Source organism: Monomorium pharaonis, chromosome 6 (assembly GCF_013373865.1).
Source record: "Monomorium pharaonis isolate MP-MQ-018 chromosome 6, ASM1337386v2, whole genome shotgun sequence".
NCBI lineage: Eukaryota > Metazoa > Arthropoda > Insecta > Hymenoptera > Formicidae > Monomorium > Monomorium pharaonis.
In genome coordinates, this window is record NC_050472.1 from 27,547,566 (window position 1) to 27,565,488 (window position 17,923).

The following is a 17,923-nucleotide window of genomic DNA, read 5'->3' on the forward strand; positions in this document are numbered from 1 at the left end:
CGCAATTTTTGACCAATATGTAATTTATTTATTCTCACTAATTATTACACTCATGTCAGCATGTATATATCAATAATGTTATATGTTATTATTTCACAATATACTTTGGTCCACAAATGATACAATAAAAATAGACAACAAATAACTCATAATCACTTTGTACTTTGCTCCTTGCGATATCACAATACATATATGTATACATCGCAAAAATTAATATCTTCGTCACAAAACTGTCATATAATATTTTACATTGTCAATACTGTACATTCTATTTACACACACGGACATGCGCACGCACACATACACGCAAGTGCAGGTATCGCCTAAATTATTGTATATACCAATTTTTAATATACAATTGATGTATGTATGTAAAGATGTACAAATTAAATTTTTTTGTAATATATGTTTACAGATGCATTTATAGATGTATAAACAAATTATATTATAACGTAACGATATGTATTACATAACATAACATATTATGATTATTATTACATAATAAGTACTGTAATTACTAAACTTAATTTTGCATTCAATTACATATTAATCAATATCATTGAATGAAATATTCTATCGAGTAACAATAAAAATATCAATCATTATTTAGTATGCTACTTTTGAAAAACGCTCAGTAATTTTAACTAAAATATTTTTTCTTTTTTTCTGATTACATACTAGAATATATGATTAATGTGATTCAAATAATAAATTAATTTCGTTCTTTCTTTCAAAAAAGTTTCAATGTATTGGCAATCTTACATTAGATAAGATGTAAATTTGATTTAATTTTGGCACAGTACATCTACAAACAGAAAGACACTTTTAGTAAAGATGTGTATTCAGTCAATTTAATTTCCATTCATCGCCACTTTGTAAAGATTTTAATATACAGATTTTTCAATCAACTTCTACAGTGTAAAAGAAAATTATATCTTTCCCAAAAATATTCTATTTGGATTTAAAAAAGTACAGGCATGATAAAATTTTCTTATAATAATTTGGCATTGTTTACGAGTAATATCGAGATTAATGAATACTAAATCGTATACGAAAGATGTAATTATAATAATACTCGACATCTTTGATGTATATTCAAATTGTCATGTAATTAACAATAATTGAGTCATATTAATATCTTTGCTAATGTAATATCTATTATTTTTTTCGTCCTGGGATTTAACACGTTCATAATCATAATGTGTAGGTTTGTTTTTTATTCCTGCACTGCTGCACTGGTGCAATAAGTTAAAATAAGACAAATATATTTTTTCTCATTCTTATTGCAGTAGTGCAGCAATGCAACAATAAAAAACAAACCTTATGAATAGAGTCTTGTATGTCGTCAGGTACGTAAAAAATCTTCCTTTTCCTTTTTAATACATACAATTCACCCTACTTTTTTATGTACACACTATATGTACATGATTTCTGATTTGGATTTAGAATAATTATGAAGAGATATCTAGCCATCTAACATAGGTGTATGAATCATGATTGAAAAGTCAATTTATTCTTATCAAAAACTTTGAATAGATGTACACTACTGGCGAAAAGTATTGCATCATTTGAAAACTAAGAAATGGGTTACTTTAATGAAGAAAACACCAATGTCGATAATGGTGTCCATAATGTCCAATGTCGTGAAATTTTCCTTTAATACTATTATTTTATGCTTTGCTAAGGGAATACTTTGAAAACGAAAAAACAAAGAACATAATTTACTTGTGCTTTCTATATTTATATTTTTAAGAGTGATGCATTACTTTTGACCGATATTGTGAATTAAAGATATTTCTTTAGCAGAAAATGGAAATATACAGAGTTGTCCTTTAAAACTACTTTTTAGAATGTTTAGCATTTGGAAAAAATATTGTAGAAAATACTAATACAACTCCTATAACTCTATATGAGGCTTTAGTATGTTAGATAATTGTGGCATATTGCCAGATGGTCCAAGAACACTCGTCGAATCGCTTTCAGGAAATACGTGATTCAGAATCGCGTAGTAATGAAATCCAGCCGCTGCAGCTACAAAAAGGTGCCAGATTGCGTGGGCGCAAGGTATACGACCATCCGATTTAAAAAATACTAAGCCAAGAACGTATATTAGTCCACCCAATTTCAATTCCGTAATATTGTAATAGTTGTACTGTAAAAATATTGTAGTTATTGTCTCTCTCTCTCTCTCACACACACACACACACACACACACACACACACACACACACACACACACACACACACACACACACACACACACACACACACACACACACACACACACACACACACACACACACACACACACACACACTTACTAAGATAATTATTTACATTTAGATTTTAAATATATTTTGCTTGATATAATGCAATGTGAATAAATGGAAATTCAATGCAAAAACAATTTTACTTACAACATTAAGGATCGCAACGCTAGGCCCAATACCCATAACTACGTAGAAAATAGTTTCGAGCATTTTATATCTCTCGTGAAAGATTTGCTGATAGAGGATACCCATTATAGCCATAATCCAGACGACATATCGCATCGCGAATAAAAGCTCATTGTCTGAGAAGTGTTCTATATTTAACCATGGAAAGTAACTAGCTGCTATGAAAATATAAATCATAGCACGATCGCAACGATGCAACGCATCTTTCAGTTGTCTAAAATATTAATAAATATTGTTTTGGTTTTTGTATCATTGTTTGCGTGTAACGCAAAATACTAGCGAGAACAAGGAATAGAAAGAAAGAAGAAACTATGGAACTATGATTGATTGAATAATTGTACCTGTTATGATTGCAGTAGTGTACACTGTGAAAGAAAGTTGATACTGCGAAGACAAGGATTAAGGAAGTGCCATATACGCAAGCAGAAACAAGTTGGGCCCATGTTGCTGAACGTCGTACAAGTTCAATACCACCAATTACCGAAGGTACAACCCATATTCCATGAGTTGCCACATTTGCCACATGTTCAATAGATGTAGGAGTATATGCCTCGTTTGTACACGCTCTCGGATTCATCCACTTTATCCTGCGAGTATATTCATACTTACATCTTTTTCTTTTTCACTTGTAAGCTTTGTGTTAATTTTATAAAACTGCATACCATAATGTAAAAGTAAAAGTTAATGTGAAAGTAATAAAAATAATTGACTAATTAGTAATAATACGAAATATCTCTTAATGTCACACATTAATTGTGCATTCCAGACACTGTTTGATATGAGAAAAATATTGATAACATTAAAACCAATAATGTTTTATAGTATATATACATATATACATATATTTGTTATAAGTATACGGATACCATTGGTCGACACTATAACACGACAGAAAACTGTTGTGTAAGAAATCATGGAACATGGTTGTTATATAAAGTGAAAGAAGATTAGTGAAAGATGATTACATGAAAAGTTCTGTTAAACCTAGGCAAAGTAAATAATGAAATTAAAGGGGATTCTAAAATGTATTATATTACTAGATATATAGGTTTAGACATTATACATGGAATAGTGCAGTAGTAGATTAAAAGATAAAAGCATCAAAGATTTAATGATTATATAATATATTCCTGGCATAAAGCTTACTTCAAATTCCACAAGCATTACATCAAAGTACATGTACATACATTGAGAAAAAACGCACATGTATATACATAACATATACATAAACTGCATAGACACAAGTCTATTACATATCAACCAAAATACCTGCTTGCTGAACTACTTTAAGGAGAGAAAATCCATCATATAATCCACACTACAGCACAGGATTTCATTCTGTGTGTTCATATTGGTAGAATGGTCCATGTAGAATACGTTGTTTAAAGACACTGATCTTTTATCCTCCTACAAGCGGCACTAGTGCATTCCGTTAAAGTTTTTATGTTACTTAGAAATTTCGATACATGCAAATAACTTTTAATCACTCTTAAGCTCAAAACTCAATGTTATACAATTGCTAGATTAATGGAAAAACTGAGTCTAACAATAATGGAATTAGTTGATTCTCAACCTTAATAAAATCATGCCAGAATAGTCATTTTAAAAATTAAATTGTGAATTTATTGTTATTATTCTGGAAAAGCTATGCTAATTGAAGTATTAGTTGATTCTATAATAAGATGTCAATATTAAAACGTAACATTATTAAATTTCTTTTCTCTTTGTAACATATAAGATGCAATTTGTCCTTTGTACAATTTCTTTTGTATACGTATCTATATACCTGTACATACTGAAGAATTTATATTTCTTAATCATGCTGTGACAAAAGACATGCGTAATGTACATTTAGCAGCTATCATGGCTAGAACTTGACTAATAAGCTTTACGTAAGTATTGCTAATGTTCACCCAGCTTTAATTAACAACAATATACCATATTATAATAATGCACTGTATATATACCTCGACTTGTAATCAGATCTCTCATATACAGAAATAAGCACAATTAATACTATATGACTGACCATTTCGGATAATACATTATCGATTTATGCATGCATATAAATTACTTTGCGTATAAACAGATGCTACATGCCAAACGTCCAGATGAATTCCAAGAATGCAAAAATGCAAAACTACAATGAGAATAAATTAGAAGATTAAATCAGAGCAGAGAAATTAGAACGGATTGTCTAACCATAAGACAATAGGCTAGCAAGCATTAAGGGAGGAATTCTTTTCATTCAATGACTCTTGAAACGTTTTTGAATATAAAAAATAATTGATGTATCCTAGGCATATTCGTTAGCGGCTCGACAGAATTGATAAAACAATTAATAAAAAATAATTGATAAACATACAAAATTGGATTTACAACACTCCCAATTATTGGCGCAATTTAATATTATACTATGCATGTATCTGTATTCGCGTCTTACTCTTTGATTCGTTGTAGCTGGAGAAAATTTTTGATGGGTGTAGTGACGAATTGATGAAGGCAAGTACCGTCCATAACGTTGGGTGAATTTTTCTAAGCTGGAGATACGAAAATGAGCCGATATCCCGATAAATATATCCGATAGGGTTTTTGGCTAATCGCAACGTAGTTAACGGCGGCGTGACAGCTGCCAGAGAAGCTGCGTTTTCCATCGCATACTGCTAAAATTGTAAGACGATGTATGATTTACAATCGACATCGACAAGTAGGTGAGTCGTGCGAACTTGTCAACTTTTTTCGAGAAACCGGACAAGTTTGCAGTCGCCTTGGTTTGGACTGGCTTAGGCGGCGCCTGACCGAGCACGTCTAAAACGATCAGCCTCGCGAGTCGCAATCACGCAATCGACTGGACGCAACTAAACTCCACTAAACCCACTGGACTCTGAGTCTGAGTCTGGACCTAGACTAGTATTTAACTCGCGAGTCTCGTGACTTGTGACAGTCGTGAGTCGTGAGTCGTAGCAGTGTCGTTGGCTGATGGGGCCGGGTTTTTTGCGCATGCGTAAGTATTAATCTGCTTTTTAAAGTTATTTTATTTATAACATATTTATATATGTATTTATTTGCATATTTAATATTTTTCTAACATATTTTTAACAATTATTTTTGTTGGAACGACTAATTAGTACTTCTTTTTATTTCGAGTGAAATGTAACGTTTGTCGCGCATGCGCGATAAAACCCCAGAAAACCCGGCCCGATCAGCACCAACACTTGCAAAAAATATTATACTTTTACCACCTTTACAAACCGCGCGCGCATTGAGTATCGAGATATCGATTATCGATCAGTAGTTCAGTATCGATCGATATTAAAAATGTAATATAAAACTTCCAAAAATGCTCGTGTTTTTCAAATTTAAAAAATAACCTTTTTTTTAGAAAGAGAACATATACGAGGATTTCCGGAGACTCGAAAGATTTTTTTTACGTCGGTAGAAAATCAATAATTTTTAAATTTGTCTTTTGCTAAATGGATAAAGGGTGATGAAAAGTAATAGATTATAATACGGCTGTATCGAAACCAACTGACAGTCATTAAAGATCAAGGATCTTGATCTATCAGTTCGATGCGACGTCATGTAGATCCGTATGAGAGCGACGTTACGACACAACAAGCCACGAGTAGTTCGAACCTACATCTCATATACAGAAGTTTTTAATCTTTAACTGTATAGTATAAAGTTTATACTTTATACCATCTCGGGATACAAAGAGAGATGTCAGATTGAGACCGAGAACCAGATTTCCCTAAGTTGCTTATACTATACTAGTCTGATGAGATTGATTGAACAAACCTTTATTTTCACTTTACTAATTATTCTCAAGTACACATTCCCAAATATATTGCGTTGTGACCGTATGATGAACTACCTACACTGAACCTGGCCAACACTAAATTTGATCGGACTGCTATTCTCGCGTCAATATCACAATTTATACAATTGATTCATATCATTAATCGTTAAGCAACTTGTCTGAAACATACTCGTACGAAATATAAAATGTAAAAATAGATTATCCTTTCTATACATAATTAATGTTAACTTTATCATATAAGTCACGTTTATATAAAAATATAAAAAGCGAAATAAATATTCTATGACACGAAACACGCACGAAATGGAATTTTCTACAATCTTTTGAAATCAAATAATACATTCAATATTATAAGTAAATGTATTTTTTGTATGCAATTAGAATGGAAACTTGCTCTTTGTAATTTCACTCATCCTCCATGACATCTGAAAACAGCGTAGTACGCAACTGGAAAGAAAAAATTATAAATAAAAATTGACAACTCACTAAATAAATAATATAGTATGTAAGTCATTAAAGTACAATACATAATATGATACGTAATATATGGATATGACAACTTACATTCTTTTCGTCTTTATTCTGACATTGTTCCGAACAACTGCAATTGTTGCAGGTAACGCCATTCTTTCGGCACGTACATACTCGCGTAGCACATTTGGTTTTACAAGCACATTTTATTGGACATTTTAGCTCATTGTCTTCCATCTTAAAAGTCAATCGTTGACCCGACAATTTTGACTTATTCTGATGAAATGAACAAGACCATTATTCACAAAATTACAGTATAATTTCAGAAAATTATATAATTTACGTAACTTGTTATATTTTGCATTCATCTACTTGATAATGAAAACTTTCTATATAAAGGAAAGGAGTGCAATTAAAAAAATATTTTTTTAAGGCGCAGCTTTTTTCTGTAGCACAAAATTACCTGTAACTTTTGTATACGACTATAAAGCGGTGTTTTTTTCCAATCTGGATCTTTGTCAACATCGTCCACTATTATTGAACTATCGTTGTGCGTTAGGGAAACATTCTCGTCGATTATTTCTATTTTACTTTCTATTTTCTTTTTCTTCAATTTTTTGTTTACATTCAAATTAGTCTCCATTAAAACCTGAAACGTTATATCTTACCTTAAGAAAACTCGCATAGAACATTTGTCTTTGACATTATTTGACATAAAACTCTTTACATTTAATTACCTGTCTGTTAAATTTTGTCAAAGATTTTTCACTACAAAATGTGTCAGATGTATCTTGTATACCAGATGTCACGGACAAAACTTTCTCCTGCTTTTTAAATTCTTCTAGTTGTGCTTCTAAATTCTGGTACTTTTCCTAAAATCAGCCAATTATGTTATTAATTCACATACATTTATTCACATTTATATCATATCATTATTATATAAAATATATTAAAATAATATATTACAAAATATAATTTTTTTACAATACATATATCTAGTTATGTATTTACTAACTTTTAATTCGTTATATTTGTAACATTGTTGTTTCCTGTCTTGCGTAATTATATGGAATGCCGTTTCAAATGCCGCCTTTGCATCCGCTATCGTACGTATCATATTCCATCTGGTATTTGCTCTAGTTTCTAAAGAAAAGACATTTGACTTGCTATTGCCACTTGCTATCGCAGGTACCCTACTGTATGTGAGATCCGCGGTTATTAAATATTATTAAAATTATTTCCAAGCTCTTACCCTGATCTGACTCGAGAATCTTTTGTTGTAAATCTGCAATTTGTGCATTGCGTAATTCTATGAATTCTGTAATAGTCTCAAGCTCCTCTTCATCCGAATTGCTTTTTTCTTTTAGCTGCTCTAATTGAAGTACCAAGAAAGCTCTATCTTGCATCAATTTCTTCAGAGAATAATCCGCTTCTATGGTGGCCATTAATATTTCTAATTCGTGAGTCATCCAAGTTTTTATCTCTTCTTTGCTATTGACCTTTCTTTCTTGTCTTTGCGCCGCCTTTTTTTGCATCTCCAATGCACCCTGTACACATAAAGAGTCTAGCAATTAATAAAACCCGTAAAATACTAAGAAGCAAAGCTTTTGTATTCTTAGATATACTGTCGGCAAAAAAACATACCTTCAATCTTTTGTTCACTGCAAAAGCTTCTTCCATTTTTCTCTTAAAAACATTCTCCTGTTTGTCATGTTCTATTTTCATACGTACCATTTCATAAGCACGCTTACGATCTTGCGTTCTTAATTTATTAATTTCCTTCTCCTTGGATTGTTTCCACTTTGTAAAATTATTTGCATCATTACGCATCTGTCTGATAAGTTTGACTCGAGTTTCTTTTAACGATTGTATCTCACTAGAGAGAGTTTTAATCCTTTGATCCTGCTTCTCCTTCGCCTTGATTATCTTGTTCTGTTCTGTGCACTTACGCGTCAAGTCTGCTATCTTTCTTTCCAATTCTTGCACTTTTTTACGACGCGTCTCAGCCAATCTGCACAAAGAGTATTCAAATAAAATAAATAGAAAACTTCGTCTGCGTAGTAAACCTTTTGCTTCAAGTTCTAAGGGCCTAAACACTATGTCAGGCAACAGGCAATAGGAACAGAAATAATGAAAGAGAGAAAGAGAGAGAGGATCTTCTTCTCTCTTTCTCTCTTTCTTTATTTCCTATTCCTATTGCCTGTTGCCTGGCATTGTGTGATGACCTTAAGGCGTTTATTTCAAATTTTAAACTCTACAATTGCGATCTATTTGAAACCCGTATGAAATTATGGGTTGCCAGTCACGATTTCCGATTGGCGATTGATAAATGGACAAGTAACGACAAACTAAATCAGCAACCGATAGATCGTTGCTGAAGTAGAACCACCAGGGACAGAAATCCAGTCGGGTCTCAGAAGAAGAAGTAGAACCACCAATCGTCAATCGGGAACCGATAACCAATCATCCGTAGCCTGATACATACTTTGTAAATCGCATGTAAAGTTTAAGCTGAAAAGCTAAAGGCTTACCACACGTGACCTATTGTATACTAGGTCTTAAAGTAACAAATTGTATCAACATAACATGCGACGCATGGCGACGCGTAACTCCACATGCAAGAACAATTGATTTTTAATCGGCAAATCCCAGATTCGATCCCAACCATGGTACCAAATATATCTCGCTTTTCCAAGCTCAGCCCCATCCACATTTTACAAGAAAGAGACTAAACAAGCTTAGTAATTTGGCACTTGTAAAAATTAAATATTATCTAAAAAAATATCTACAGAAAGATATTAAACAGAACAGAGTGGCTATTAGCAAAATCGACACTGTAAAGAAAATTGACGATCTGCGCACGTGAACGTATCTGTGCATTGTATATACGTTCAACTTACTTAGAACTGACATTGTGCGCATGAACCGCTTGCAAATGTTCCTCTTTTTCCGCATGTAGTCGTTTGATCTCTTGCTCCATCTCTATTACATTCCTACGACTTTCCACAGTTTGTTGAGTAACACTTTTCAAGAGTTCCGACACCAAGCTTTCTTTGAGTGCCAACTCTTTATTAATACTTTGAACTTGGTTATTTCGTTCCGCTTGCCGTAACGTATGTTCCTCTTCCTTTTTGTCAAAGTAATCCAAACTATCTTCGACATTATTCAAATCTTCTGCATGTACACATTCCACATCTTCTATGTCCGTATCACAATTTCTCGAGTTGGATATTTCATGATTTATGAGTTGTTCAGATGCTTTTCTTTCATCATTTTGGATATCTATGAGAGTAAAATAAACATTGAATTAAAATCTTGTATATTGCAAGTTTATATTGCAGTTTGTGAAAAAATATTCGGTATAATCAATGCAAGAAGTTTCGACCAGAAAAGCTCACCTAACATCTTTTCGTATATCACTTTTAATTTATTACGCTTCTCGTTATCAATTTCAGGACAAGTATCAAAATTTTGCAAAACTTGCTTGAATTCATCCAATAATAATGCCATAGCGAATCGGATTTTTTCCCGAGCTTGTTCGGCCATCTCCGCTCGTTCGTGCATAACAACAATTTCTTCTAAATTTGAATTCAACTTTTCCGTCATGTCTCTAAACTTGTGCTGTAAGACGCTGTATTTCTTCTCAAGTGCTTCGTATTCCTTAGGACACGTTATACCAAGTTCCTGATTCATAAGAGCTAGTCGCAATTCCTGGACCAATTTGTTCAACCGATTGATCTCCGCTACTTTCGGATCTTGATTCACAATCGGCTTGTTCTTTATCTTGCGCGCACGGTCCGCATACCTCAACGTACTAAGTGTCTCATCCAAATTATAATCTGCAAGAGATAGAATTTTTTTATATTAATACTAAAGTACAAGTTAAAATAGATGTAAAAAAGGGGGAAGAGAAAAAATAACGATCAAACTATTCCTGAGTACCAACCAGCAGGACTGACACATGCAACCATAAGAGTCATGGAGTTACCACCCAAAGAATCTTGTAATAATCTTGTAAGTTTACTATCCCTATATCCGATATAAGTTCCAGAGGCACCATCACCAAGTTGCGAAATTACATTGCCCAGAGCCAGTAGTCCTTTGTTTATATTTACACCCTCTTTGAATCGTTCCCCAGTGGTTTGAGTTTTTTTACTACGTTCGGATCCCGCTAAATCAACCAGATGAAATTTGGCCACTGTCGCTGTACCTCTGCTTTAAAAGATTCAATTATTTCCGTTATCACAAATTTGTAATCGGTAAAAGATGATAATTCAGCGAGAAAGTACATCGATAGGAATAAGAGACGTGTAAATTAATTATCACTCACGGATCATCTTTCTTTTGCTGACGTACACATAACGTAAATATTGCGTGACTACGACTACTATACGCATTCATTGCTGTCGCTCCAGTTACACGACCCATGGAACCTTGGGTCAAACACTCTAATGTCTCACGAGCATTTATTACTTGTTTTTCAGTTACACCAACAATTCTAATGCTCTTTCCATCCTCTCTAATATCTACTATGGACTGACTCTTCTGCTTATCAGACAATAAATCATACAATTGTTCCTGATATAATTCCATAAATGAGACTGCAACTTTAAAGCTCCAATCTTCCTTGGATTTAATTGCTTCAAATATATCATATACAACTCTTGGTATAATACCCTTTTCTTCTACACCTGTATAACTGGTACCCATGGAATGAGTCTTACCACTTCCAGTCTGTCCATATGCTAATATTGTAACGTTATAACCTGAAAGAGAGAGAGAGAGAGAGAGAGAAGTAATGATTATTATTTACTTTTTATGTTAAATAAGTGCATATAGTAGTATATAAAAGATAAAATATAAAGCCTTGTAAAATTATAAAACATACATATTTACCTTGAAAAATATTATCTACGAGTCCCTTAATTGCTGTGTTATAAAAATCCTCCTGTCCAACATAAGGAGGAAATACATAATTGTAAGTGAACGCTTTGTCGGTATTACATATGCGAACTTGGGGTTCTCCAGGAATAGCCTCTAAACATACTTGACATCCTTTTTCTAGTTCACTTTCCACTAATGGACGAATACGTAGAGCAACACGCACAGTATCGTCACACATCTATAGTGATAGCAATGTTACATTAAATATAGTCATTAATTTTTGAACTTTGGGAGTATGAAATAGTAATGCTAACCTTCTTATTCTTATTATTATTTACTATTTTATATTTATTTTTTTTTATTTTAATATAAAGACAATATCAAATGAGACTCCTGCTGATAGGTATTATGGATCATTGATGATAAACATGAGTTATCTTTATAAGTCTGTAACTGATACATACATATAGTAATTATATACAAAAATTTATATTTTAAAATTCTTACTTTACTAGAGGTGCGTTCGGGGAGACGCTATTAGCGCTACCAGCATCAGTCCATCTTCATTACTCATTAAAAGTAGAACAAGGATAAACTGATGCTGATAGCGCTAATAGCGTCTCCCCGAACGCACCCTAGATTAATAAGTTAATATATATTTCAAACTTTCCATTAAATTATATAAAACTTACAAATTAAATCACAAAAGAAATATCAAATCTTTGTGTCTAACATACGTTTAATCTTTTTTAGCTGGATCTTTTAGCTAATCTTTTTAAGTTTTTACACTGATGTATAATTTTTAATGTTTCAAAAAAAAATCTTGTTTCGAAAGGTCCTACTTTATATGACGCTTCTTTATCAAACAACACTAAATTATTGATATGAAAGAGATAAGTCAAAATCTTATACAATACGTATATACATATATATATATTTATACAAAGCACATACACAAATAATAAAACGTCTATCTTTTAAAAAAATGGCATAAAATTTGCTGTTATTAAATCGTAACGTATTAAAGAATTTATTTCTGTAAGTTTACTAAAAGTATATCGTTTATACTTACTTTTAATACAATCCCTCGATAAGAACTATAAAAATCTACAGCGGAACGTAGTCTAGCAAACTGTGTAAGGTTTTCACTTTACATACGTACCGCATGTTTATCAAACAATTCATACAAAGAATTCTTAGTTTCCGATTTCCGACTACCGACAGTCGACACGGCTGACGATACAGAGAAACGGTTAAATTTCAAATGTTTTCAAATACAACACAAATAAGAAGTGGGGATATTGTAACTAGGAACAGTGTTGTTAGGCGGGATTAGAATCCCTATACAGATCTGTATAGAGACTCTAGATGGGACGGTTTTCTCGCGCATGCGCGTCAAATATAACATTGTTAAGAAAAATCTGATTTATATAGGTTTTTTAGCTCTATATTTTGACTATATATTTAAACATTATATAATTTTTTTTTTAATTCAAGATTGTATAAAATCAAATAAAATAATAGATTTATACTGCGAATTCTCGCGCATGCGCAAGAAAAACCGTCCCATCTAACAACACTCTACTAGTTTACATCGAGCACTTGGTACGCGTATTAAGTAGTGAATTTAAGCTGATCAGCCAATGATTAAACACATTCACTAGTTATTTACTATTTGATACGTGTACCAAGTGCTCGGTGTAAACTAGGTCATATTGTAGATTTATTTATTATTTGTATTCGCACAGCGCATATGTTTCCGCGCTGGGGCTCGATTCTTGAATTCATTCGCAAGAGAAACGTATACGCAAATACTCGCTCTAACAGAAAGTTGTAAGTTTATTGGTTAATAGCCATACGATAGCCAATAAATTTTCAACTTTTCTGTAAGAACAGAATTTGCGAATACGTTTCTCTTGCGAATGACTTCAAGAATCGGGCCCCTGACAGATTTATTACAGATGCAGTATTACTAATACACAAAAATGAAAATTTAATGCCTAGGAATTTTCGTTAGTACCAACATCACTCCTCCATTTTTCTAGAAAATTGTCTGTGGTGACCTATGCCCCCACTACCTTCTTAAGCAGTCTATTCTAGTAATAGCGTTTTCGATTTGCTGACTTGACCTGACTCCGAGTCAATGCTCTAGTTTACACCGAGCACTTGGTACGCGTATCGAGTAGTGAATTTAAGCTGATCAGCCAATGATTAAACACATTCATTAGTTATTTACTATTTGATACGCGTACCAAGTGCTCGGTGTAAACTAGAGCAATGGTTTGTTCTTTTCTACTGCAAAAAAGCGATAAACTGTGCAAGAAATAAAGATAAAAGGAACAGACCATTGACCCGGAGTCGGGTCGTGTCAACAAATCGAAAACGCTATAAGTTTATGCTTACTACACCTATTGTAGATCCGGCCTTATGGCCCCGCACACACTGTCCTAGTTTACACCGAGCACTTGGTACGCGTTCGATTGGTTGAATTTCTTATGCACTTTGCTTATGGACCAATCAATTTGCTTATGTACATACGTTATGTGTTATGCAAAAGTGTGTGCGGGGGCCCTAAGGGCCCCTGCACAGACTTCTGCATAACCTGAAATGCATAATGCATAAGAGAATTAACCAATCAGATATCTTTATTTCTATCCTGGGGAAATAGAAGACTCTGATTGATCGATTCTCTTATGCGTCATACACTATACGTTATGCAAAAGTATGTGCGAGGAACCTATGGCTGAATGCGACCAGGGGCTCAATTCTTGAATTTATTCGCAAGAGAAACGTATTCGCAAATTCTGTTCTTACAGAAAAGTTAGAAATTTATTGGCTATCGTATGACTTTTAACCAATAAACTTGCAACTTTTCTGTTAGAGCGGGTATTTGCGCATACGTTTTCTTGCGAATGAATTCAAGAATCGAGCCCCTGGTCGCATTCATATACATATATATATATATATATATATATATATATATATATATATATATATGTATATATGTATATATATATATATATGTATAAAATATATTTGAAATGGCATCGTAAATCATACTTAATTGATTTTAAATATTAGAAAATTGTTTTTAAATGAAACTTAATTGATATAATAATTACCCGACGATGAATACCGCGGGTACAATTCCATATAATAACTTTGTTCAATTAATATATTCTAAGTGTCGGGTGAAAAATAATTAACTACAAGTAAACAAACCTTGTTAATTGCATTTCATACAAAATTTCAACAAAACGTCTTCATACAAAATACAAACATAGCAATTATTTTAAAAAACCGTTCACTTTCAGTCAAGTGTGAGCGAATAAAATTATATCGATGTTACTAAATTAAACACGATGTAAAACAATTAACGGTGTTGAATGCAATTATGTGTTTGCCTTGAAACTTCGGAGAATATGTGTGCTTTCCAGCAAGACACAGTGTCCACTAGTGTAAGCGAGACACACTGACATGTTCTTTCTCACACTAATGGACACTGTGTTACACTGTCTTGCTGGAAAGCACACTCTGTGTCTGTCTGTCTGTCTCTCTTTCTCTCGTGGCAAATTATTTTTATTCGATATTTTATGCATTTGTAGAGAGAGAATGGAGGGAATGTGAAAAACTGACATCGCTAGCCCATTGTAGATACCATCAAGTCAACTCTATCCCTCTCTACTTATATGTGCAATTAATGTCAAAGAATAAATGCTATATCTGACTATACGGGATATATGTACATGTCAATCATTAGAAAATGCAACATATCGCGTGGCAAAACGGTTTTGTCACTTGAGGGATAACTAAGAGGAGTTATGATTATTTGACGTTTAATAGTTGATCGTGGCAGTCGTGCGAAGCAAGTTTGAAAATTGACATTCAACGCGGTTAAGCGTGTAGAATATATATCTCTGACAACTATGGCTGAAAGTATTTACAGTCATTATTATGATATTGTTTATAAAATATCATCTCTGACTGGCATGTGGCCATATCTAAAGACAAAAATAAGAATATTTCGTATCGCCTTGTTAACTATAATATTATTAACTATTCTCGTGCCACAGGTAATTAACACATGCAACAAATGAGCAATTGCCAAAAGTCTATTGGAAAAATTGTAATTGATATTTCTTTCAGATAGCATATCAATTTATGTGCAAGAAAAACTTGCAGTGCACATTTCAAGCCATGACAGCTTATTTACTATCAATTGTGGCTGTGCTGAAGATGTATACCTTTCAATTTAACGTTCATACAGTACGTTTTGCAACATATGTTGTAACATTTTGTGATTTTTTTAAATATTGAATATTTCAATATATCCAATTAAAAAGAAATTAAGATTGCAAATTAATTATAATTGTGGAATAGAGGGGGAGGGAGAGAGAATTTTAAGGGGTTTTACACAATCAATAATACTGATCGGTAATATTGAATCAATACTGAATATATAATGATGTATCAATATTTTTATAAGCTAAAGTTAATTTTGTGATTTTTGCATCCACGATTATAAATTAGTTTTATAATATATAATATATACCCTCTACTAATGGAAATATTGATGCATTCTCTTCACATAATCACTGTCATTGACATATCTCTTACACAGCAATAATGAAGCTCAATTAAATAAAAAAATTGGATTGTAATATTTTATGGTATAATATATACATCAATCTATCAATTGATCAAACACGATCAATATTTTCAGTATTTATTGGTCTTGACAGTATATATATTATTGACCATGTAAAGTCCTTATAATATAAGACTATCAATCGTTACCAGATAAAAGACCTCACTCGACACCTGTTCTGTGATTGGAAAGAATTACATACTTCTGAAGAGTATGAAATTATGAAGTCTTACGCTGCAAATAGTAGACGATTTTCCGTGATATATTCTGGTGAGAAGAGATCAAAATGAAATAAATTATCCGAATAAATTAACCAATCTATTCGTGTCAGTCATGATTCTTTGTTTTTATAATCAAGTACGTATTTCGCTATATAATATCGTACATTGCAGTGTATTGCTTCGCAGCGTTACTCGTATTTATGTCCATGTCTCTTGTCCCGCATATCCTTGATATCATATCACCTCTCACTCGTTCCTGCCGTGTTAGCATACTTTTTCAAAATTTCATATTCTTCTTGTGTTTCCAATTCGTCCCAGTCAACGAATAGCTGATCAATGAGAACTTTCATCTAGGAGTGAATCACCGATTAATAATAAACTTCTTCACAATCTAATACGCTCTAAAATAAAACACACACACCCACACACACATACACAAACATTAAGATTTAAGTTATATATTCTCTGGAGTATATGTAATATAATTCAAACATTACCCAAAAATGAACAAATTTACATACTTTGCATCGGTTAAAGTAACAAGTATACAGCTTCACCAATGTTATCGTTGTCAACATATAGGCCGACATAGTTTGAAAGATACATTGTAAGTTTCCATTGCACATAACAAATTTAGCTATCTAAAAATTTAAATATTAAAGCTCTCGCTATTCCTCTTTTCTCGAGAATTAATTACCTGTGGAATAATCATAGACATTGTGCTCAAAGTCATCAAGATCATACAAAATAATCTCGTTATTGGTTTTTGATAAGGCCATTGACCAGACAACGATGATAGTTTTTTAACGAGATCATAATACTGACTGCAGTTAGCGTTCATAGTTTTAGTAGCAAATAATCTTTCGTCTCTGAGTTTGTCTACGTAACTCATTTCAAACCTTTCTTTTAACCAAGACCCAAGGCTTATTATCTTATGAGGGTAGTTTTTAGATTTAAAATCCCCTGGAGAGGTCATGTATAATGAAAATGCTATATTCCAGTCTGCAATTTACTACTGCGTTTTTCCTATCGCGGCACGTTTCCACGAAGCGTAACGCATAGCTTACAAACGCATATGATAGTTGAATTTCTTTGACATTAAATATATGTGAGGAGAGAGAGAGAGAGAGAGAGAGAAAATGACGAAGTGCCATTGACAGGCATGTTGTTTAGTAAGTTTCCTCCAAATACAATTTATCGATTAGTACAGTGCCTTTTTTCTCACAATAAGTTTTTTTCTCTGGAAGCAACTTTTCATTGGCAAATAAAATTTATGTTTAACAATGATATTATTTTTGTTAAAACTTGATATAGCTATGTAGATTATAAACGTTACGTATATGATTAACAGAAGTATATTTTTATGTATTACAGTAAAAGTATTCAACTCTCCGGGCATGGGGGGGAGGCAAGGGAGGGGGGA

The 17,923-nt window shown here is 32.8% G+C and overlaps 4 protein-coding genes across 6 annotated transcripts in view; 1 reads left to right on the top strand and 3 right to left on the bottom strand.

Moving 5' to 3' along the window:
• Positions 1-5: 5 nt before the first annotated feature.
• LOC105833184 (monocyte to macrophage differentiation factor 2) lies at positions 6-5,394 on the bottom strand. 3 transcript variants are annotated; one of them, XM_028189328.2, is made up of 5 exons: positions 4,900-5,366; positions 3,726-4,596; positions 2,798-3,043; positions 2,418-2,670; positions 6-2,152 (listed from the first exon to the last, which is right to left on the bottom strand). In XM_028189328.2, the coding sequence occupies exons 3-5, from the start codon at positions 3,031-3,033 to the stop codon at positions 1,898-1,900; spliced, it is 744 nt and encodes a 247-aa protein (XP_028045129.1). In that variant the 5' UTR covers positions 3,034-3,043; positions 3,726-4,596; positions 4,900-5,366; the 3' UTR covers positions 6-1,897. The 3 variants fall into 3 exon arrangements, with proteins under 3 accessions (XP_028045129.1, XP_036144398.1, XP_012530168.1); XM_012674714.3 differs by lacking the exon at positions 3,726-4,596 and having other exon boundaries at positions 1,898-2,152; positions 4,900-5,119; positions 5,256-5,394; XM_036288505.1 differs by lacking the exon at positions 3,726-4,596 and having other exon boundaries at positions 4,900-5,364.
• A 1,834-nt stretch (positions 5,395-7,228) lies between these two features.
• Positions 7,229-16,546, bottom strand: LOC118644150 (chromosome-associated kinesin KIF4-like). Its single transcript, XM_036288483.1, has 12 exons — positions 16,429-16,546; positions 11,946-12,084; positions 11,644-11,869; positions 11,078-11,513; positions 10,694-10,962; positions 10,146-10,586; positions 9,648-10,029; positions 8,392-8,758; positions 8,000-8,294; positions 7,763-7,890; positions 7,485-7,619; positions 7,229-7,415 (listed from the first exon to the last, which is right to left on the bottom strand). Exons 3-12 carry the CDS (start codon positions 11,867-11,869, stop codon positions 7,380-7,382), a joined length of 2,715 nt encoding a protein of 904 aa, XP_036144376.1. The 5' UTR covers positions 11,946-12,084; positions 16,429-16,546; the 3' UTR covers positions 7,229-7,379.
• The window catches only part of LOC105828698 (odorant receptor 13a), a 9,178-nt gene continuing 5,913 nt past the window's right edge, over positions 14,659-17,923 (top strand). The window contains exons 1-3 of the mRNA XM_036288508.1: positions 14,659-15,704; positions 15,778-15,897; positions 16,432-16,549. Coding sequence (XP_036144401.1) covers positions 15,558-15,704; positions 15,778-15,897; positions 16,432-16,549 — 385 coding nt within the window. The 5' untranslated portion in view covers positions 14,659-15,557. The remainder of the gene's footprint in view (positions 15,705-15,777; positions 15,898-16,431; positions 16,550-17,923) is intronic.
• LOC105828699 lies at positions 16,914-17,509 on the bottom strand. Its single transcript, XM_036288506.1, has 2 exons — positions 17,198-17,509; positions 16,914-17,141 (listed from the first exon to the last, which is right to left on the bottom strand). The coding sequence occupies exons 1-2, from the start codon at positions 17,474-17,476 to the stop codon at positions 16,950-16,952; spliced, it is 471 nt and encodes a 156-aa protein (XP_036144399.1). The 5' UTR covers positions 17,477-17,509; the 3' UTR covers positions 16,914-16,949.

Coding starts and splice junctions, on each gene's coding strand:
- LOC105833184 (XM_036288505.1), bottom strand. CDS start 4,973: ATGGACGGTACTTGCCTTCATCAATTCGTCACTACACCCATCAAAAAT. Junction 3,044..4,899: donor CAGCTACAACGAATCAAAGA/GTAAGACGCGAA, acceptor ATATACTCGCAG/GATAAAGTGGATGAATCCGA. Junction 2,671..2,797: donor CACTACTGCAATCATAACAG/GTACAATTATTC, acceptor TTAATATTTTAG/ACAACTGAAAGATGCGTTGC.
- LOC118644150 (XM_036288483.1), bottom strand. CDS start 11,869: ATGTGTGACGATACTGTGCGTGTTGCTCTACGTATTCGTCCATTAGTG. Junction 10,963..11,077: donor CAGCAAAAGAAAGATGATCC/GTGAGTGATAAT, acceptor AATCTTTTAAAG/CAGAGGTACAGCGACAGTGG. Junction 7,620..7,762: donor ACAAATATAACGAATTAAAA/GTTAGTAAATAC, acceptor GGCTGATTTTAG/GAAAAGTACCAGAATTTAGA.
- LOC105828699 (XM_036288506.1), bottom strand. CDS start 17,476: ATGACCTCTCCAGGGGATTTTAAATCTAAAAACTACCCTCATAAGATA. Junction 17,142..17,197: donor TGTCTATGATTATTCCACAG/GTAATTAATTCT, acceptor TTAAATTTTTAG/ATAGCTAAATTTGTTATGTG.